General features: G+C 42.4%; 1 protein-coding gene across 1 annotated transcript; it reads right to left on the bottom strand.

Moving 5' to 3' along the window:
- Window positions 1-156: 156 nt before the first annotated feature.
- On the bottom strand, window positions 157-10,610 carry PSMD3 (proteasome 26S subunit, non-ATPase 3). The gene is given in 13 exon segments (XM_061556088.1): window positions 157-1,148; window positions 2,800-2,850; window positions 3,892-4,047; window positions 4,699-4,802; window positions 5,271-5,319; window positions 5,321-5,391; window positions 5,629-5,743; window positions 6,258-6,361; window positions 6,747-6,937; window positions 7,042-7,178; window positions 7,663-7,800; window positions 8,472-8,668; window positions 10,320-10,610. Coding segments are annotated over 13 exon segments (1,554 nt in total). The 5' UTR covers window positions 10,483-10,610; the 3' UTR covers window positions 157-1,070.
- Between the last annotated feature and the right edge of the window lie 12,302 nt (window positions 10,611-22,912).

The raw sequence follows: 22,912 nt of genomic DNA, 5'->3' as shown, positions 1-22,912 counted from the left end.
ACGCGTGATGGAATGTTGTCTCTTCAAATTGGAAATGAACACTGGTTGGGAACTGGCTTACAGAAGTTGTCCCAAAAATGGCACTGCCATTCCCCCATGCCTTTCATAACAATTCAGAACGAAGGCCTTACATTCAAAGAAACATCTGAAATTCGACAATGTTCATCAACAGTTTTATTGTATATATTTGCAGTTACTGCAGTAAAATGTTAAACTGAACCCGTCAAGGCAGTAGAATTTAAACGTTATTTTTCTGACTTGGAATAACCATTCTGGATAAAAGTATGAGCGGGCCAACCGAGTTTGACCACCAGCCCACCCTAGTGGTGAAACAGCTGTTATCAGGCAAGAATAATTTAACTCCAATACAGCTAGTTTCCCAATTATACCTTCATTCCAGACCAGATGCTGCTCATGGGATAAACATTAAAAATGCAACCATAACGTTCCAACGTATGTATGTTGAACTTATTTTGTACCGTACATAGTCAACTACGCTAATCACAGGTACGGGGGGTGGGTCAACAAACTAAAGACAATAAAACAAAGGTCATTAACATGCAACTTGAAAGTTTTATTTTTGATGTATTGTAGCGTGGGGGTTAAGGGGGCTGGGGGTAAATTTAAACAAACAAAAAAACGCTTGCAGCGTGCATTTCATGTGCCAGGTCCAGATACCACTGATGATGCAGTCCCCAATGAAACTCGGCTCCTTCACAACAGCTAATTGAAACCTGCACACTTTGCAATGCCCTTAAAAAAACATCTCTATTTGGACGAATTCCTTAGTTATGTTCATTTTAAAGAGCTCAAAATGACCCACCAAAAATAAGTTTTTACATTAATTTGGTTATTGGGCGTTCTAGAACGTTTTTCTCAACCCAAGCATACACGTGTCTAATTTGCTTGGGAAAAGTCCCACTGCCCCTGCTTAAAACGTGTACAAAAAAAAGGTTAATGGTATAACTCATGAAAGCGATGGCGTATTTTCACTCATTCCCTGGTGGCAGCCACTGTATGAGGTTTGGGGTGAGGTGGATGAGGTGGCTGATGGTTGTGCGAGGCTGCCCTCATGGGAAACCGTCATCGTCCTCCTCCGCCATCTCCTTAGCGAACTCCAGGTCCTGCTGCTCCCGCTCACGCCGCTCCTGACAGGCACGTGCCGCAAACACGACCAGTGTCACGCTGTGCCCAGCGGCAAGGCTCCACAGCTCCTAGCCCACTCGCGCATCTACCAGCTCGCCCGCCTACCTCGCCCGCCTACCTCGCTCGCTCATATGCAGCGGGACTTTGGTGACTTGGATAAGACAAGAGTTGCCTACATTCATACGTATGTTTTTTTTTAGGAACCCATGGATGTAAACACAACACTTTCTAATACAGGAGGTACCCGTCACACACCTGGCAATGCATATATTTTCAAAAATCAAATAGGAACCCACAAAATAATTTAAGTAGATGGCACATGAGCAGGTAAAAGCACAGACCAAGTCTCTAAAAAGAAAATACACTTCTGCTTGTGGCGTTGCCTTTGAAAGGCACAAAAACACATCACTGATGATGCAGTTGCACTGACAGCAAGCGGGACTTGTGATGTCATGTTGCCAGGGTGTAATCAAGGTGCACAATGCGGGCGTCGTGATTCCAGCTATATATGGTGTTAGTATTTACTGTATCTGAACATAATCTCGGCGCATACTGGGCAATAAAACTGTTGCTGTATAACCAAATTCTAAAAATGTCTGAAAAATAAAGCAGTGACATATACAATTTTAACTCACATCTTACCATTAGAGAGAATAATTTAAACATTACATACCAAACATAACTCCTCCCACTTACTCAAATCTTGAGGATTTATTTATTTTGTCCTGGATTTCAATTTCATGAAAATGGAAAGTCCTCCATTTCAAAATAAATTATTTTTACAACAAAGCTGGTGTTTGTCATAAATACATAATTGCTTCAATCAAGGTATCTTTTTGGAGGCTGTCAAATACAGATTCACTTATGTTTTAAGCCAAGTAGTAAAATACAAATATATTACATTGCACGTGAAAATATCAGCAGTGGATTATAAAGTAATGTATATAACTCATTAAGAAACAGCATACAATCGTAGTATACATTTTTAATGTGCAAAACACGTATGAATATACACAAAGACAACACACCTCAACCTATGAACATGACCTAAGAGGAACATGACCACACATTTCTCAGCTACTTGACATGCTATGCTGCAGTTTTTTCCAAAACCCATCCCCCCCCCTCCGCTAATCTCAGAGGCATCAGATGTTCAGAGGGGTAATTTTCTATTCATAATTGCAAACATTTAACATTGGCACGCAACACTCCACTCTTGAAAATGGCAACCTATTATTGTCCAGCAAATTTAGCAAATAAGTTTCCCATATTTGGTAACCCTTTCACAGAATATCCTCGGTGGAGATGACGATCTACCAATGCAATATTTGGTTGTGTAACCTCTCTATCATTTTTTGTTCACCATTTTAAACGAATACAATGGTAATAGTAATGTTGGCACACCTATGATACAAATCATCCCATAAATACAGAACTTCACACTGCCATTGTCACTAATGCTGTTCTATGGAAAAACTAAACTAAATAAACAGCACAATTGCTCAGAGTGGATTTTTAGGGTAATTACGAGTACTGTTGAATAGCTTATGTGTAGTGTGTATGGAGCCACGCGCACATCCATCATGCAATTGTGGAGGAAAAATAAAAGATGAATCTTGCTGCATGCTGAGGTCACTCGGCAATGAATCTCACCTCTGCCGACTCCAAGTCTTTGTTGTAAGACTTGGGAGGAAATCGCATTGCCTGCACAAAACAACAGCAACTGGTTACATCACTTGATGCTACATCACATGTCCATCGATTACCTATAGACCTATGTATAGCAATATAAGTATCAATATTAATTTTAATATGCAGTTTTTGTGCATTACTGGTGGCTGGACCGAAGATATGTAAATAATTGCAGAAGAAATGTTTTACTGGTAGGAACCACCTGGTTCCACCAGCCCACAGGGGATTATTGTGTCCATCCATCGTGCATCCAAAAATGGGAGGGGTGGGGCTGGGTGGAGAGGGGCGGGTGGGGAGGGGAGGGTGGGGAGGGGCTGGGCTGGGTGGGGAGGGGCTGGTCACCCTGTGGTGCCCTTATAAAACTCAACGTTTAACCTACTCACCCCGGCTTGTGCCGGCCCTCACAGTCGGCCATATTTGCGGAATACACCACGCCGCTGTTGACACTGGCCATTGACCGAGCAACCCAACGTTCCTACCAGCTCCCTCCGCAGGAATGTGTTACTAGACACAGCGACGCACACCTGCGATCCAGTGCTTTGGAGTTTAGTGGATCATGCGGTTTTTGTGAAATTCCCAAAACTGTTGAAATTGGGTTTCTGAAGCTATACTCTTAGTTCTTTCGGTAAAGTCACGTAGGTAAAAAATTAATTTAAAATTAATAAAAATAAAACAATAAAAATCACGACGTTTCGGAGGCAACACAAGTCTCCGTCATCAGGTGGGACCGTCACAGCCAGATTTGCTGCATCAAGTGAAGGAGGGATTCAAGATGTACGCTCTTAAGTCCTAGTTAAGGGGGGAGGGAGGGGAGGGGCTTATCAGAATGTGGTAGCCAATGAATGGAACGAATTTCACACCTGATGACGATTGCTTGTGTTGCAGTCGAAACGTCGTGAGAATTTTTATTGTTTAATATTTTAATATTATTTTATTATTTCCCTTCTACGTGACTTTACCGAAAGAACCAAGAATATGAATCCCTGCAGTCACGAAAGCTTTAAATCGAAATTTAACCTTAACAATACCAAACGTTGAGACACTGGACCACACCTTCACAGACATGTTGTGCATCTCGAGGCAGAAGGCAATGCGCTGGTGGAAGGCGAGCTGTGGCTCGCGGGTCGCATATATGTCAATGGTCTCCTTGGACTGCACGTAGCCTTTCTCGTGGTTGATGCTCGCCTCGATCACCCCATCTCGGATGGCCTGAGCGCGCACAGAACACACACACACACACATCACGTGGGCGATGGGACACTTTGTGGAAAGTGTTGTTATGACTATTTGTCTTGATACCATTCGACCAAAATTAACCATCACAGCTCAGCATGAAAACATATATTTACCTCGAGTTCTTATGGAACAGACACTGGTATTATTAAGTATAATCTTGTCATGAGAGCGTGTTTTCTAATATTCTGACCACTATGCTCATAAGTGACTGAAGCTTGTCTAAGATCCAATCTATAAATGTCAGAATTACCATGTTGGGGGATGTAATAAACGTAAAATGGTGTCATCTATTTTGTTTTTGTGTTTAGTATGTGGTCCTTTCCCCGCACCTCCGATTAGCATGGTTGGCTATGTACCGTTCATACAGGTAGGAACAACAGGTTCCACACTGCCCACCAGGGATTATTTGTCTGTCTGTCGTGCATATTTGTCTGTCGTGCACGAATGCGCTGTCCAACCAAGTTCCTACCTGCCCACTCCGAAGGAACGTGTTAATAATTTCAACATACATACATTAAATATCCTGTAACATCAATCGCAAGAGTAGGCCCCTCCTGTGATAAAATTAGGTTTAAATACATGTTATCCCAGGTGTAAATATTGTACAAAGCAGGGCAATGTTACCTTCGCAACGATGAACTCTGCATCCTCAGGACTGTCAAGCTGCAGTTTCTGGGCGATGTCAGCCAGTGAGATACGCGAGTACGACAGGCTGATCATACGCACACCTGTATGCATACGCACACAGCATGCCCACACACCCAACAAAATCCACGCATATTAATTGAACTCATCACAAAGCAAATAGGTGAAGTTTCAAATACCAGCACGATAGACCTATGTGATCAAAAGTTATTTCAACATTGGAATATCACGTACCACTTGCATGGTCGGCTACATACTGTGCGATAGAAGTTCAACGTACATATGTGGTGTAATATTAATTTGAGCACATAGAATTGGAATATAAAAGTCCAATTTAAACAACATTTTTTTACATAATCCAAACCTCAAAAATGCATATTTTGATGAGTGTAATGGCTAGCCATTTCACGGTGAAATCAGATGGCATAAGCTTAGGATTTTGCCGCCATGCAATTTAGACTCTACAGTCATGTTTTGGCGGCGAAACAGATTGGTATTTCAGCACAAATGCAGTGAGAGATGTGTGGTTGAAAGGATTTGCTGGAACAAACCTGTCTTTATCACGTTATGGCGCAGACGAATAATCAGAGTGTACGCGAAAGTCTGTCTGGAACTTGTCTCCAAATTGCTCTAGAACCTGGTTGAACTTGGAAAGGTTCCCTGTCCGCACAGCTGCACCAGGGAGACAAACACCATCTTTAATTACCTCCAGCAAAACATCAAGATTTACTTTTTCATGATTAGAAATTTAAATGGAAAATGTATGCAAACATCTAGCAGAAGCAACAAACTTGGCTTCAAACCGACGTGATGACACATTAATCGGGGCATCTCTATAACTTGCACTAATCTATGTAACATCTGCTCACATTTTTTTTTAAATATGCATGTGCGCGCACACACACACACCTTGGGTGAGTAAGAAGTAAGGCATGAGAGAGCGCTTGAGGGAAGGCTGGCGGAACTGCAGACGGTCAGGGATCTCCCCCAACAGTAGCTCCACCACGATCAACAGCTTGTGAACCTGCCCCAAGAAGGAACAGTAAGAATATGAAGATACTAACACACATGAGCACACGTCAAGACTGTTGAGCCAAGTGCTTTAGCAGTTAACTACTCAAGGTATCACTGCACAGAAGGATGTGGTGTGGCCAACCCTTAGCTACCTTTGCCTCCTCTATGCTGTTAACACAGTGCACTTAGTACTGATTTAATACTGAACATACCTAGGAAGACCCAGTTCCAGTGCCAATGGTAAGGAAACAAACCCAGGATGCCAGGATCAAAGCTCAGTGCAAGAACTATAGCACCGCCATTCCCCTATACACATGTGCAATGACATATGCTGACATCTCGAAAAGTTCCAGATTTGAAGCTTTCGTGACTGCAAGGATTCATACTCTTAGGTTTTTTCGGTAAAGTCATGTAGGTAAAAAATAAAAATCTCGAAAAGTGGAAGAATGTAAGAGCCCAGTAGTAACATGTGAAAACTGCCCTGTGGATGGGTTCATGCCACGATGTATTGTGCAATGCCTCACTGTCTGCTTGAAGCCCACGGCTGTGTGCTGTGGAGCTTTACGTAGAGCATTGGTCAGAGTTCTCCGTGCTTCTGAGTACTCCAGTTGGATGGCCTTGATGCGCCCTGCCACACAGAAAAAAAACCAGCAACAACCGATTTGCGTGCAAGACCACGAAAGGTTTCTGCCTCGCTTAAATGTTTTCCTTCAGTTTATAAAGCCTCCTATTTCCACCAACAAAACGGAAGACTTTATTATTACTTGTTAAGAGCTCTTTCTAAATGGTAAAGTGGAAGCGATCATTGGATACGTAGGATCTCAACATCTAAACTATGCAAAACAGTGATTGTAGCACATATTGGCAACACCACAACACTGTTATGATAACTCATGCCTACAGCATAACAAAATGCAGAACACAACGTATCGGGCAATGGTCCGCTATATGTCTGTTCAAAGGCACTGCTAAAAATGAAGGTGGTAGTTCATCTGGCAGGAGGATGTACTCACCAGTGTAGTAGAGGTAGCGAGCCCATTCATTGTTGTTTGCCTGCTCAGGGAAAAGCGACTTGGAAACGAGCTTTCCAGCCTGCTCATACAGGTTGTAGTGCAGGTAGTTGCGCAGCAACAGGTTGAGCAGAGTGGCCTGCCCATCTGTGTCATGCCTCAGCGTGGCTGTGCGCAGCCGGCTCTGCAGAAAGCTGCAATGTGCAGACAACGCGACGGGATGTTCAATACAGGTCACATTGCGAGGGGAAAGTCAATCAATGTGAGCCGGAGCCTCGCGTGGTTTCGCATGCCAAACCTGCGGATGGAGTCCAGCCTGTCCAGAAACTCGTAGACACGCGAGTGGTAGAAGTAGCAACGAGCCGCCAACTGGTCTAAAGTGCGCCGGTTCTGGGATGCGATTTTCTGCATGAGGTCGTCAGAGCACTTTTGGGCCTGTTTTGCCGAAATGAAAGTGGAAATCCTTATTAGTGCAAGAAACACAAGCCACTATAGATTCATTGATGAATAGCTTTAACACTTAAGAGAGTAGCACATCAGTTATATCTATGAACAGGTAGCACTGAAACTTAAATTGAACCAATGTATACATTTGTTGTACGTGTGCTATGCATTGGTTGGGGATGTGCCAAGTGCTTGTAATGCAAGGAATGTTGTCTTTAGGTATATTTACGTAAAAATGCTCCAGCATCAGACAATACTTGGTGTGGAAAATAATGTTTTAAATAACTTTCTTCTTGATGAGTTTCAATTTGAATGTCTAAGAAGTCTGATCTATATTAATTATACTGTGAGCTATGAGTACACAATTTTCAATCTTACACGAATAAAACTTTGAGTTACACACGTTTCACGCTACGAGCATACCACAAGTTACATTTGAGCAGTGTCTGGAGGATGTGCGGTTTGGAGAGCTCACATCGTCGTAGCGCTTGCTGTCCAGCAGGTACACCACGCACAGGTGTTGCAGGTATGTCTCCGTCTCAGGCAGCAGGGGCTGTGCTGCCGCCTTCCCCGTGCGTGGTCGGAACGTAACCTCACCTTCCGCATCCATTGGCTGCACAGAACACATACCAAAAAGATAACGAAATGTACAAGCCAACTAGAAGTTGTACAAGAGGATGATCAGAGTAATGGCTTAAGTCATGGTTTATATAGGAGCACAACGGATTTAGAGGTAAGACCCGCACTTAGCAGTGCTGGAACCAAACACTTAGGTAACCTATAAGGATGCTGCCAATAAGAAACAGCACCTGCAATCCATCTGACCTAATGCAGCTGCAAATTATAACACTTAACACAAACGTATTGCATCCAGAAAAACAATGGAGCTGTTGCCCATAAGTGAATTAAATTGTGATTACCCTATGAAGAGATTTTTCTTTGCCAAAGGAATTTCGAATCGACACTACTGGCTCTAGGCCACCAATGGACATTAGCACAGTCCCAAAACTAATTTAGGCAGGCAGGAGCATTTTACTTTCTTCATGCTTAAAAAATCAACACCACAAGCAGCTGCTTGCATTAAACAGCTTTCTTGAACTTTTCCATTAGTTTTTCACTTAAAGCAGAACACGTTACAAGAAACAATCACCTAAGCAATTTTAGGTAACAATCCACATTTGTTTAGCAAACATCAGTGCTAAGCGATGTTCTATCAAAAACACAATAATGGTGAGACAAAGACGTGTGAAGGCGCGTGGAGGCAGTGTTGAGGATGGCGCAAACCTCATCAAAGAAGGTGAGGAGGAGGTCACGGGCAGGTGCTGCACCGCTGGATGTGTAGAACCCGGCAAGCGCCTTGCGCAGGACATGTGCGTTCAGTTTGCGGCGTGTCGAGGGCAATGCACGCAGCACACGCAGCACGAAGCGCGGCTCTTTGCTTGACACCGACTTCTCGATCTGCCGCACCTGTTCCTTCAGGTCTGAGGAAGACGTTATACCAGCACACACACAAAGTTTAATGTTAGCATTTAAGACTTTGGAAAAGCATGATGCATCAGAGTACTTCATTGAGGCCTGCAACTTAAGGCTTTCTGGTTAGGACCATACCCACCAAATGTTTGTGTCCCTAATATTGCAGCCAGGTCTCCAGATGAACGTTAAAGTACTGTACACTCCACTTTTTACACTATGCTAATCAATTTATTTCCAGGGGGTACAAAGTAAGATTACATTTAAGTACGTAACTGCAAAAAGAAACATTCAATGTTAAATGACGTAATATTAAACAAAAAAAGCCTTCTCTTAGCCAAAAAAGACTGGTGCCAACAAAAAACAGGTTGCATGATTTATTCTGGATCTGACCACTCTGCATGCACATTTACAACACTCACATCCAGCGTGTGAACACCACATCAACAATAAAGGCCAAAGCTAAGCATCAAGAGAGAGAGAGTATACTTTCCTAAAGTAAGATTCACTTATAAATTATGTTATGAAAAACCTTCAAGATATTAAAAGCAGCAAAGGGGAGGAGGCTACACAGCTCACGAGTGCTGAGTCAATGCCACCAAGATCCCACCCCACTGAGGTTTTCAGACTATTGTACTGAATTCTCTCGTCTACTAAATTGTGTCAGTTTGGTCACGAATGACATACGAAAATATATTTTCAATTCCAGCTCATAAATTAAATCACTGTCATATCGGTTTGATGATCAGTTTAACTGTCACAGTAATGTGTGGGAATTTGTGCCCCAATTGCATAAAATGGCCACTTAGTGTTTCGCACAAGTACGATAATCACTTGTACGGTCATTCAAGATACATGGCGTTACATTGCTGTGAGAATTCCTAATGACGGCGATAGTACACCTGAGTATAGACTTGGTAAAAAAAAGTATATAAGTAAATCAACGGTGAGAAATGCAATGATTAGACCTTCATAAGGGATAAGCTGAATAATCCAGATTACAAAATTCAATATGGTTAATCAACAAGACAAATCCGTTATCACATGGTCCAAGAAAATACATTTTCAGAGTGAGGGCCACTTTCGATAAGACATCATTAGTGTGAGGGCCGCCACACATTTTAAACCATGGGGGGGGGGGGGGGGTGACAGTACGATGATGGGGGTGTTTTCACATTTGTGTATTGTCGGGGTCCCGCACGTCAGGGGCCTCACTAAAGGCCACTCGGGGCCATATGGTGATTCGGACGATGATTGTTGACAATTATTGACTGAAAACGATCCTTTAGATAATAACGCTGCTGCAGCTGTCAATTAACAATGACCATGCTGAACGTAGACTCGCACAACTATTGTTAATCACGATGACGCTGTTGATGGTGGATATCAAAACAATCATTTGAGCCTAATCACAACAATGGCACGACTGTTAAAAGATCACGACGCTGTTAATCAAAGACGACCCTACTGCTGCCAATCGTAGCCACTCCACGCGAAACCCAGGCCTCGACATCACCCCCGCGCGATGTCAACCGGGGAGCGGGAGCGAAGAAGGGGGGTTACGTTAGGCCGCCTTCGAGGCAAGGCAACATATCACGGCACACAAGACGCACAGCAAGGGACGACAACGATCACGGATCGACTCCCCGGGGTCTCTCGCACCTTCCAGGGCGAGCGCGTCCGTCTCCTTCTGCGTCCGCACGGGGTCCGCGGGCGCCACGGCCTCGCCACCATCCGCCGCCGCGTCCTTCATCTCAACGTCCTCCACCTTGGCCTTCTCCTTGTCCTTCTTCTTGGCGGGCTTGGCCACCGCTGCCTCCTTCATGGCGCGCTGGATTGCGTCGCTCGGTCGCGAACGAAACTTGAAAGTTTACTCGAATTTGCGTCTGCCGCCTTCTTTGCCCCCTCACACCAGGGTGCCTCACAATGACTGAACAGAAAAACGGCGCTTCCGCTTCCGGGTCAGGGGTCAGGGGTGAGAAGGGACGGGGGGGGGGTACGGGACCGGGGGGGGGAGGGGCGGGGCCAATAGGAGGAGGGCTGGAAGGAGGCGGGGCTAGGAGGGTGGGCGGAGCCAATAGGAGGCGGGGCTATGAGGGGTGGGCGGGGCCTACAGGTGGGCGGGGCCTACAGGTGGGCGGGGCCTACAGGTGGGCGGGGCCTACAGGTGGGCGGGGCCTACAGGTGGGCGGAGCTGTGTAGTATTGAATGAGTTGTGCGAAGAATCAATAGCCACCAATCGATACACTTCGTTCGTTTCTCAGTTCGCTTGCCCTTAGCGAGAGTCGCGTCGGCAGCATGTTGAGTAGGGCGGTACAGACCTCCCTTTCCCTGGCGACGGACTACAGCAGTACATTGCTATACACTATACACTACCATACACAGACTCTAGCCCCCCATTAGAATACACTATACACTACTATACACTATACACTACTATACACTATACCAGGGGTCGGCAACCTACGGCTCCGGAGCCGCATGCGGCTCTTTACGGGCTGCTTCTTGACGATATGTACGTATGTACAGTATGTTCTCAGATGCATTGCGGCTCTTGAAATACTGAATTTTGTACCGAATTGGAAAGAAATGGCTCTTCTTGTTATTTTGGTTGCCGACCCCTGCACTATACACTACTATACACTATAGACTACTATACACAGACTCTAGCCCCCCATTAGTATACACTATACACTACTATACACCAGAGGTGGGACAAAGTCATTGTTATGCAAGTCCAAGTCGAGTCTGAAGTCATCAAATTCATGACTCGAGTCTGACTCGAGTCCAAGTCACATGACTCGAGTCCACACCTCTGCTATACACTATATACTACTATACACAGACTCAAGCTTTACATTAGTATACACTATACACTACTATACACAGACTCAAGCTTTACATTAGTATACACTATACACTACAATACACAGACTCTAGCTCTTCTTGGGGAATTCCCAGGTGTTCTCAGGCTGACATAGTCCCGCCAGCATGTCCTGGGCTGGCCTCGGGGTGTTCGCCCTGTGGGACGTGCTGCTGCTGCCCGGTAGAGTTCCAGGGGGAGTCTACCGGGGGGTCATCCTCACCAGGTGCCCGAACCACCTCAACTGGCTCCTCTCGACCCGGAGGAGCAGCGGCTCGACTCTGAGGCTCTCACGGATTAGCGAGCTCCTCACCCGATCACGGAGAGCGAACCCGGCAACCCTGCGGAGAAACCTCATTTCGGCCCCTTGTACCCGCCATCTCATCCTTTCGGTCATCACATGTCCTTTGCATTGCACTCTCATGCCTTTGGATTGCACTCTCATGCTCACATGCCCTTTGGATTGCACCCGTTGGGTTGCACTCATGCCTTTGGATTGCACCACTCTTCGATTTTGCATGAACATGCTAATCTCTCACATTAACATAGCCACTTCTGTGCCCTCGTCGAGGACATGACATATACATGCACAAATACTAAGCTGTTGTGAAAGCCCGGCGGTCCGTTTATCTGTCCATTTGTCCGTCAACAAAATTAGAAGAGGCTTGCAGAATCCCGAATCAAAAAGTTATAGAAAGTGTGGGGTAAATAGTTGATCTCAAAGGTTTCCGAAAATTGTCGACCCCCCCCCCCCCCTCAAAAAATATTTTTACCCTCCCCCCCCAGGCATATATACTTACACACCCTACATACAATAGAGTGAGTAGTATCTACTGACTATATAGTAGTATCTATTGACTCTATAACAGTTACATGCTAATTTCTCACATTAACATTACTAGCCCTGGCCACTTCTTTATGACCCTTGAGCTACACCCATTTCAAACCTTTAAAACAGTCTGCCTTAGCAGCAGACCATGCTTTCCCACCTGATGACGGACGCTTGTGTTGCGTCCAAACGTCGTGATTTATTTTATTTTATACCTACGTGACTTTACCGAAAGAACCAAAGAGTATAAACAACTCTCAACTAAAAATGAACATTTTATAAACAAAACGGTTATCAACATGACTAACGTTGAATTATCTAGCGATATGGTCTCAGTCCTGTCTAAAGGTCTTAACTTTGCTGTTGCCCCACGTACAATCCCTGTCGATGAGATAATTGCTGAAGTGGAATCAGCAGTTAGACATCTCCCCCATAATCAAGCTGAGATGACTTGGCATGAGGATGCCAAAATGATTTAGAACAGCTTAATTGTCAAAAATAAATATCAACTTCAATAAAGCAATAATTCAGAGCAACAAAATATATCCAAATTCTTGCTGCTGATAAGGGCCGATCAATTGATGTGATGTCCCGTGAAGACTACAATAATAAAACGTAAAACAACGGCCATCATTGCCATGTCATCAATTCCCAAGAAAGAGCAATACCTGATCAAACCAAGGGCATCAAAACCACCAAGACTTTATGGGCTACCAAAAATTCACAAACCTGGTGTCCCATTAAGACCCATAGTTAGTACAATAGCCTCTGCCACATACAAATTAGCACAATTAGTAACGAAACAAATACATGCCTACATCGGTAGGACCTCTTCGTTCATAAAAAACAACTCTGAACATCTCGTAAATGTCATTTAATATATTAAGCTTAACCCGAATTATATTTTCGTAAGTTTTGATGTGACTTCTCTGTTCACGAGGGTTCCGGTCAACGAGTCAGTTAAATTACTCGACACTGGTAACGAACATAGGTTTATCCAAAGATATCCCAAGACGAGCTGAACATTCTTGATTTCAAGCTTTCGTGACTACAGGAATCGATACTCTTTCGATAAAGTCAGCAGACATCGTGCTGCTCGCAGCAGAAGACGGGCGCTTGTGTTGTGTTCTGGTTCTGTGTTTTATCTCTCTCTCCAATTTAGCATTCTCAGGAAGAACGTAATCAACCAGGTAGGGTGTTGACTGTGATGTTATCCGACTCTCTGTTGTATTACATTACATTTCTAAGTATACTAGATTTGTGTTTCTATTTCATTTATACCTGATGACGATTGCTTGTGTTGCAATCGAAACGTCGTATGGTAGTATTTCATTCATTATTTTCTCTTTATACGTGACTTTACCGAAAGAACCAAAGAGTAATTACTTTAGTCACGAAAGCTCCAAATTAAGAATAAAGACAGAATAACAACAACAAAATCCAGAAAAACGGATGTCAAAAATTTTATAAATTGATTTGCATTTTAATGAGGGAAATAAGTATTTGACCCCTCTGCAAAACATGACTTAGTACTTGGTGGAACAACCCTTGGTTTGGCAATCACAGAGGTCAGACGTTTCTTGTAGTTGACAACCAGGTTTGCACACATTTCAGGAGGGATTTTGTCCCACTTCTCTTTGCAGATCTTCTCCAAGTCATTAAGGTTTCGAGGCTGACGTTTGGCAACTCGAACCTTCAGCTCCCTCCACAGATTTTCTATGGGATTAAGGTCTGGAGACTGGCTAGGCCACTCCAGGACCTTAATGTGATTCTTCTTGAGCCACTCCTTTGTTGCCTTGGCTGTGTGTTTTGGGTCATTGTCATGCTGGAATACCCATCCACGACCCATTTTCAATGCCCTGACTGAGGGAAGGAGGTTATCACCCAAGATTTGATGGTACATGGCCCCATCCATCGTCCCTTTGATGGTGAAGTTGTCCTGTCCCCTTAGCAGAAAAAACACCCCCAAAGCATAATGTTTCCACCTCCATGTTTGACGGTGGGGATGGTGTTCTTGGGGTCATAGGCAGCATTCCTCCTCCTCCAAACATGGCGAGTTGAGTTGATGCCAAAGAGCTCTATTTTGGTCTCATCTGACCACAACACTTTCACCCAGTTGTCCTCTCATTCATTCAGATGTTAATTGGCAAACTTCAGACGGGCATGTATATGTGCTTTCTTGAGCAGGGGGGCCTTGCAGGCGCTGCAGGATTTCAGTCCTTCAAGGCGTAGTGTGTTACCAACTGTTTTCTTGGTGACTATGGTCCCAGCTGCCTTGAGATCATTAACAAGATCCTCCCGTGTAGTTCTGGGCTGATTCCTCACCGTTCTCATGATCATTGCAACTCCACGAGGTGAGATCTTGCATGGAGCCCTAGGCCGAGGGAGATTGACAGTTCTTATGTGTTTCTTCCATTTGCAAATATTCGCACCAACTGTTGTCACCTTCTCACCAAGCTGCTTGGCGATGGTCTTGTAGCCCATTCCAGCCTTGTGTAGGTCTACAATCTTGTCCCTGACATCCTTGGAGAGCTCTTTGGTCTTGGCCATGGTGGAGAGTTTGGAATCTGATTGATTGATTGCTTCTGTGAACAAGTGCCTTTTATACAGGTAACAAGCTGAGATTAGGAGCACTCCCTTTAAGAGTGTGCTCCTAATCTCAGCTCGTTACCTGTATAAAAGACACCTGGGAGCCAGAAATATTTATGATTGAGAGGGCGTCAAATACTTATTTCCCTCATTAAAATGCAAATCAATTTATAACATTTTTTACATGCGTTTTTTCTGGATTTTGTTGTTGTTATTCTGTCTCTCACTGTTCAAATAAACCTACCATTAAAATTATGGACTGATCATTTATTTGTCAGTGGGCAAACGTACAAAATCAGCAGGGAATCAAATACTTTTTTCCCTCACTGTATGGTACAAAATATGTATTACCGAAGCTATCAACAGAGGGTGTGTACTGGATTAACTGCACTTGTGGCAAATGCTATGTTGGGCAAACAGGACGAATGGTCAGCAAGAGACTAAAAGAACACCAAATATATATTAAAATTATCCCAAATACAACTGTCAGCAGTAGCAGAACACGCGTGCCAACAAGGGCACTCAATTGATTTTGATAATGTTGAAGTTCTGTGCAAAACTAGCTACTACTAGCCAAGACTAATTAGATAATATATCTAAATCGAAAAAAATAGAAATAAATCTACCTGTTCGGATAGCTACCGACTTAGTGCTGCGTGGAAGCGAATCATCAAATTTTACATTGTTTAAACGCATGCCTATACAGGCCACCATGCTTCAATAGGGATTACCGTTGGTAGGGCTATTTTAATACACACAATGGACAGGAAGGATAAGTTCAATAGGCTCGCATAACGTACGTTGACTCATTAACCCCCCCACCACCACTTTACGCAAGAGCACAGAAGCGTGGTCACCACCTCTACGCCTCTATATCAGGAACGAAACAGGTGGACTTCTCCACAAATCTGGCTGTCACCTGATGAAGCTAGTTGTAATTACTGGCGAAACGTCGTACTCAGATTGTAAATGTTGTAGCTTGGCTCTCCAACACACCGGTGTGCTGTACTAGTGACGAATTGGCCACGTTCTGTTGACGTGACAACCCTTTCTAGTTGGCTGTGTCGGGTGATGGAGGCTTTTAACGACATATTTATATTTACATGATCTAACCCAAAACACCTCTATTATTAGCAAGTACTATCCAAACCCAGTCATAGATTTATTCATAGATCCAGTCAAAGATGTATTTTAGTCATTTCTGGTTTAAATTTAAATCCCTTCCCTTTATAACTCACTTATCCTCCGCCATTCCCAAGTCTTGGGTCGTATTTACTGACCCAGCAGCATAGCTTGAAAACTAGAGCCAAGCAACAATTTTAAGCATCATTTTGATCCTCAGTGACCCAGAATTAGTCAAGTTGGACTACATTTATTTCGGAAGCATTTTGGCTGTAGACCAGCGTTACAATTAAAATGACTTCATATTGTTCTTGTAAAACCACAAGGTGGCGTCACACGCACAAACATTAAACGGCAAAAGTGGCGCTTGTGAAAAATATGTCGTTCTTGGCCATCGGTAAATCCACGTTCTGTTAAAGCCTCAGTAAAATGACATTGATGAATGCGTTATTTAATCCTCGGTATAAATTCCAGGGTTCCATGTAATGTGGTTCTAAGACCGTATCATGTAATATTAAAAGCATGGTTTGAATGTAAGCATCTATACTTTAAGTGCACGTGATGATAGTTAAGAGAATTGATGAATTTGGTTAGTCGTTAAGTCACAGCATGATGTTGTTGTACTCGCAGATCTCAAATGTTTACCATCTTTCGTATTAACTTACGCTTATATAGCGGATTATTTAAGAACTTATTTAAATGCATCATGTAAACATTGGTCCAAAACATCTGCCGTTGTATTTTGAAACCCCTATGCTGTACCGTCAACACACTCGTTTGAATAGGGATCCGTCACAGAGATAGACGTTGCAGGACTTTTCTCACCGTCTTTTAAAATTGTCTTTTAAAATATCCCCCACTTTATTATATTGTGCAGCGTACTGTTTATTCAGTATTTGTGTCATAATCATCCTGTTTTTCTATCTGCGTATGGCTAAGTGTGTTGTTCAACTATCAGTCTGTAAAAATGTGTGTTTGTGCAATTATTCCCACTGGGTTTAGGCCAACATGCTCACTGCATGTTAAATGCCTTACTGTATCTGTTGACAAGAGGATTATTTGCATGACGGTTTAAAGTATGTCCACCCAAGCCTTATTATTGCAGCAGGCTCAAGGTGAACGGCTTATAACCATTCCCTGAGTTGGATTCTGCTTTGGTTAGTAACACTGTGTATTTCAATATTAAGTCATTTAATCATTTGGTAAAATCCAGCATCTATCTGACACTTTTAACCACGACATTTTAATTGATTACAGTGTACAGTATTTGATTTGTTAATGCACGCATTTCTAAAACAGTGATATCGATTCTATGAAGAAAGGCCATGAGCCAAAGGGTTACCGATAATATATATATTCCTTTCAGGACACTGTTTTAGCGAGACATATGTTGTTATTTTTTAACACGTACATTTGTATCACAATAAGGTCTGTCTGAAAATACATACTGTATGGCACACGGCATGGTGCCACATTTTTTTGGTGAAACTAATGCGTTGATGCACATATTATATACCTGATTGTAAGGCATGACATTTAAAGCCATACTTCGTTAGACTTTTAAACACAAATCGTGACCATTAGTTTCAACAACCAAACCCTAACTGGAAAGTTCTGGCCACTTCCAGGAACATTAGCAAATCATGTCTTAGAGCTAATGCATGAGCACAGAGTGACGCTTGAACATTTGTACATATTCATTCACTAACCCAGCGGTCGGGAACCTATGGCTCGCGAGCCATATATGGCTCTTCTGGTGACGGCATATGGCTCCCAGACAATTTTGAGTTGAAAAAAAAATAAAAAAAATCTGTTTGGAACTGATTTTAAAATACTTGTGATATTGCTTAATAATACGGTGTCATTTTAAAGTAAACAGAAATTAGTTTTGAAGATACATTTCACGGGTCACGGGGCCTCAACGCCTGCATGAAGCTCAACCTCACCACGTACGAACCAGACTACTACAAGGCCATCAGCAAAACCACACAGCACCAGAAGTCGCATTAAAAGTAAGACATTTAATTTATTATACGTGAAAAATACTATATGGCTCTCAATGCAATATATTTAGAAATATTTGGCTTTTATGGCTCTCCCAGTCAAAAAGGTTCCCGACCCTTGCACTAACCCTTCGTATGTTGAACTTCTTTTGCACCGTACGTGCTCATCAGAGGTGCGAGCATATTTATATCTATTAAATGACAGTTATCATGTGCTACGTATGAAAACATGCTTACAGTGCTATATATGAGCTCCTACGGGCACCTGTAAGTAGAGAGGACTGCGACGTTGGTTTGAAGGTCATTACTGCCTTGACGTCAACGTTTTACGGAATATTCAGATGTTTGCTCCAATGGAATAGGTGAATTCAACGAGAGTAAAGGATGCCTATGCCTCTTCTTGGTTCTTTCGGTAAAGTCACGTAGAAGGGAAATAATAAAATAATAAAAATAAAACGTAATAATTAGCACGACGTTTCGGCCACAACGCAAGCAGCCGTCCTCAGACGCTGTCTCCCCGACAGACCTGGTCTTCACCTGAGGACGGCTGCTTGCGTTGTGGCCGAAACGTCGTGAGAATTATTTATTATGTTTTATTTTTATTATTTTATTATTTCCCTTCTACGTGACTTTACCAAAAGAACCAAGAAGATGAATCCCTGCAGTCACGAAAGCTTTAAATCGAAAGATGCCTATGCTCATAAGAGCAGAGTTCTGGAGCAGCACTTATCTCTACTGGCAGCCCCCTTGGCAAATTCGACATTCCCATATTTAGGGACATTCTCGAAATCTTTATCATAATCCGATGAGCTATGAAGCTCGTTTTCACAGATGTCCAGCTCTTTGGTCTTGGCCATGGTGGAGAGTTTGGAATCTGATTGATTGATTGCTTCTGTGAACAAGTGCCTTTTATACAGGTAACAAGCTGAGATTAGGAGCACTCCCTTTAAGAGTGTGCTCCTAATCTCAGCTCGTTACCTGTATAAAAGACACCTGGGAGCCAGAAATATTTATGATTGAGAGGGCGTCAAATACTTATTTCCCTCATTAAAATGCAAATCAATTTATAACATTTTTTACATGCGTTTTTTCTGGATTTTGTTGTTGTTATTCTGTCTCTCACTGTTCAAATAAACCTACCATTAAAATTATGGACTGATCATTTATTTGTCAGTGGGCAAACGTACAAAATCAGCAGGGAATCAAATACTTTTTTCCCTCACTGTATGGTACAAAATATGTATTACCGAAGCTATCAACAGAGGGTGTGTACTGGATTAACTGCACTTGTGGCAAATGCTATGTTGGGCAAACAGGACGAATGGTCAGCAAGAGACTAAAAGAACACCAAATATATATTAAAATTATCCCAAATACAACTGTCAGCAGTAGCAGAACACGCGTGCCAACAAGGGCACTCAATTGATTTTGATAATGTTGAAGTTCTGTGCAAAACTAGCTACTACTAGCCAAGACTAATTAGATAATATATCTAAATCGAAAAAAATAGAAATAAATCTACCTGTTCGGATAGCTACCGACTTAGTGCTGCGTGGAAGCGAATCATCAAATTTTACATTGTTTAAACGCATGCCTATACAGGCCACCATGCTTCAATAGGGATTACCGTTGGTAGGGCTATTTTAATACACACAATGGACAGGAAGGATAAGTTCAATAGGCTCGCATAACGTACGTTGACTCATTAACCCCCCCACCACCACTTTACGCAAGAGCACAGAAGCGTGGTCACCACCTCTACGCCTCTATATCAGGAACGAAACAGGTGGACTTCTCCACAAATCTGGCTGTCACCTGATGAAGCTAGTTGTAATTACTGGCGAAACGTCGTACTCAGATTGTAAATGTTGTAGCTTGGCTCTCCAACACACCGGTGTGCTGTACTAGTGACGAATTGGCCACGTTCTGTTGACGTGACAACCCTTTCTAGTTGGCTGTGTCGGGTGATGGAGGCTTTTAACGACATATTTATATTTACATGATCTAACCCAAAACACCTCTATTATTAGCAAGTACTATCCAAACCCAGTCATAGATTTATTCATAGATCCAGTCAAAGATGTATTTTAGTCATTTCTGGTTTAAATTTAAATCCCTTCCCTTTATAACTCACTTATCCTCCGCCATTCCCAAGTCTTGGGTCGTATTTACTGACCCAGCAGCATAGCTTGAAAACTAGAGCCAAGCAACAATTTTAAGCATCATTTTGATCCTCAGTGACCCAGAATTAGTCAAGTTGGACTACATTTATTTCGGAAGCATTTTGGCTGTAGACCAGCGTTACAATTAAAATGACTTCATATTGTTCTTGTAAAACCACAAGGTGGCGTCACACGCACAAACATTAAACGGCAAAAGTGGCGCTTGTGAAAAATATGTCGTTCTTGGCCATCGGTAAATCCACGTTCTGTTAAAGCCTCAGTAAAATGACATTGATGAATGCGTTATTTAATCCTCGGTATAAATTCCAGGGTTCCATGTAATGTGGTTCTAAGACCTTATCATGTAATATTAAAAGCATGGTTTGAATGTAAGCATCTATACTTTAAGTGCACGTGATGATAGTTAAGAGAATTGATGAATTTGGTTAGTCGTTAAGTCACAGCATGATGTTGTTGTACTCGCAGATCTCAAATGTTTACCATCTTTCGTATTAACTTACGCTTATATAGCGGATTATTTATGAACTTATTTAAATGCATCATGTAAACATTGGTCCAAAACATCTGCCGTTGTATTTTGAAACCCCTATGCTGTACCGTCAACACACTCGTTTGAATAGGGATCCGTCACAGAGATAGACGTTGCAGGACTTTTCTCACCGTCTTTTAAAATTGTCTTTTAAAATATCCCCCACTTTATTATATTGTGCAGCGTACTGTTTATTCAGTATTTGTGTCATAATCATGCTGTTTTTCTTATCTGCGCATGGCTAAGTGTGTTGTTCAACTATCAGTCTGTAAAAATGTGTGTTTGTGCAATTATTCCCACTGGGTTTAGGCCAACATGCTCACTGCATGTTAAATGCCTTACTGTATCTGTTGACAAGAGGATTATTTGCATGACGGTTTAAAGTATGTCCACCCAAGCCTTATTATTGCAGCAGGCTCAAGGTGAACGGCTTATAACCATTCCCTGAGTTGGATTCTGCTTTGGTTAGTAACACTGTGTATTTCAATATTAAGTCATTTAATCATTTGGTAAAATCCAGCATCTATCTGACACTTTTAACCACGACATTTTAATTGATTACAGTGTACAGTATTTGATTTGTTAATGCACGCATTTCTAAAACAGTGATATCGATTCTATGAAGAAAGGCCATGAGCCAAAGGGTTACCGATAATATATATATTCCTTTCAGGACACTGTTTTAGCGAGACATATGTTGTTATTTTTTAACACGTACATTTGTATCACAATAAGGTCTGTCTGAAAATACATACTGTATGGCACACGGCATGGTGCCACATTTTTTTGGTGAAACTAATGCGTTGATGCACATATTATATACCTGATTGTAAGGCATGACATTTAAAGCCATACTTCGTTAGACTTTTAAACACAAATCGTGACCATTAGTTTCAACAACCAAACCCTAACTGGAAAGTTCTGGCCACTTCCAGGAACATTAGCAAATCATGTCTTAGAGCTAATGCATGAGCACAGAGTGACGCTTGAACATTTGTACATATTCATTCACTAACCCAGCGGTCGGGAACCTATGGCTCGCGAGCCATATATGGCTCTTCTGGTGACGGCATATGGCTCCCAGACAATTTTGAGTTGAAAAAAAATAAAAAAAATCAGTTTGGAACTGATTTTAAAATACTTGTGATATTGCTTAATAATACTGTGTCATTTTAAAGTAAACAGAAATTAGTTTTGAAGATACATTTCACGGGTCACGGGGCCTCAACGCCTGCATGAAGCTCAACCTCACCACATACGAACCAGACTACTACAAGGCCATCAGCAAAACCACGCAGCACCAGAAGTCGCATTAAAAGTAAGACATTTAATTTATTATACGTGAAAAATACTATATGGCTCTCAATGCAATATATTTAGAAATATTTGGCTTTTATGGCTCTCCCAGTCAAAAAGGTTCCCGACCCTTGCACTAACCCTTCGTATGTTGAACTTCTTTTGCACCGTACGTGCTCATCAGAGGTGCGAGCATATTTATATCTATTAAATGACAGTTATCATGTGCTACGTATGAAAACATGCTTACAGTACTATATATGAGCTCTTACGGGCACCTGTAAGTAGAGAGGACTGCGACGTTGGTTTGAAGGTCATTATTGCCTTGACGTCAACGTTTCACGGAATATTCAGATGTTTGCTCCAATGGAATAGGTGAATTCAACGAGAGTAAAGGATGCCTATGCCTCTTCTTGGTTCTTTCGGTAAAGTCACGTAGAAGGGAAATAATAAAATAATAAAAATAAAACATAATAATTATCACGACGTTTCGGCCACAACGCTTGCGTTGTGGCCGAAACGTCGTGAGAATTATTTTATTATGTTTTATTTTTATTATTTTATTATTTCCCTTCTACGTGACTTTACCGAAAGAACCAAGAAGATGAATCCCTGCAGTCACGAAAGCTTTAAATCGAAAGATGCCTATGCTCATAAGAGCAGAGTTCTGGAGCAGCACTTATCTCTACTGGCAGCCCCGTTGGCAAATTCGACATTCCCATATTTAGGGACATTCTCGAAATCTTTATCATAATCCGATGAGCTATGAAGCTCGTTTTCACAGATGTCCAGCACTATATAGGATGACCACCAATGTCTTTCTCATATTATCGATCCCAGA

This window comes from Lethenteron reissneri, chromosome 21 (genome assembly GCF_015708825.2).
Source record: "Lethenteron reissneri isolate LAM-NWPU_2019-01 chromosome 21, ASM1570882v1, whole genome shotgun sequence".
Classification (NCBI taxonomy): Eukaryota; Metazoa; Chordata; class Hyperoartia; order Petromyzontiformes; family Petromyzontidae; genus Lethenteron; species Lethenteron reissneri.
The sequence above is the reverse complement of the archived record's forward strand: the minus strand, read 5'-3'. Positions and strand labels throughout refer to the sequence as shown.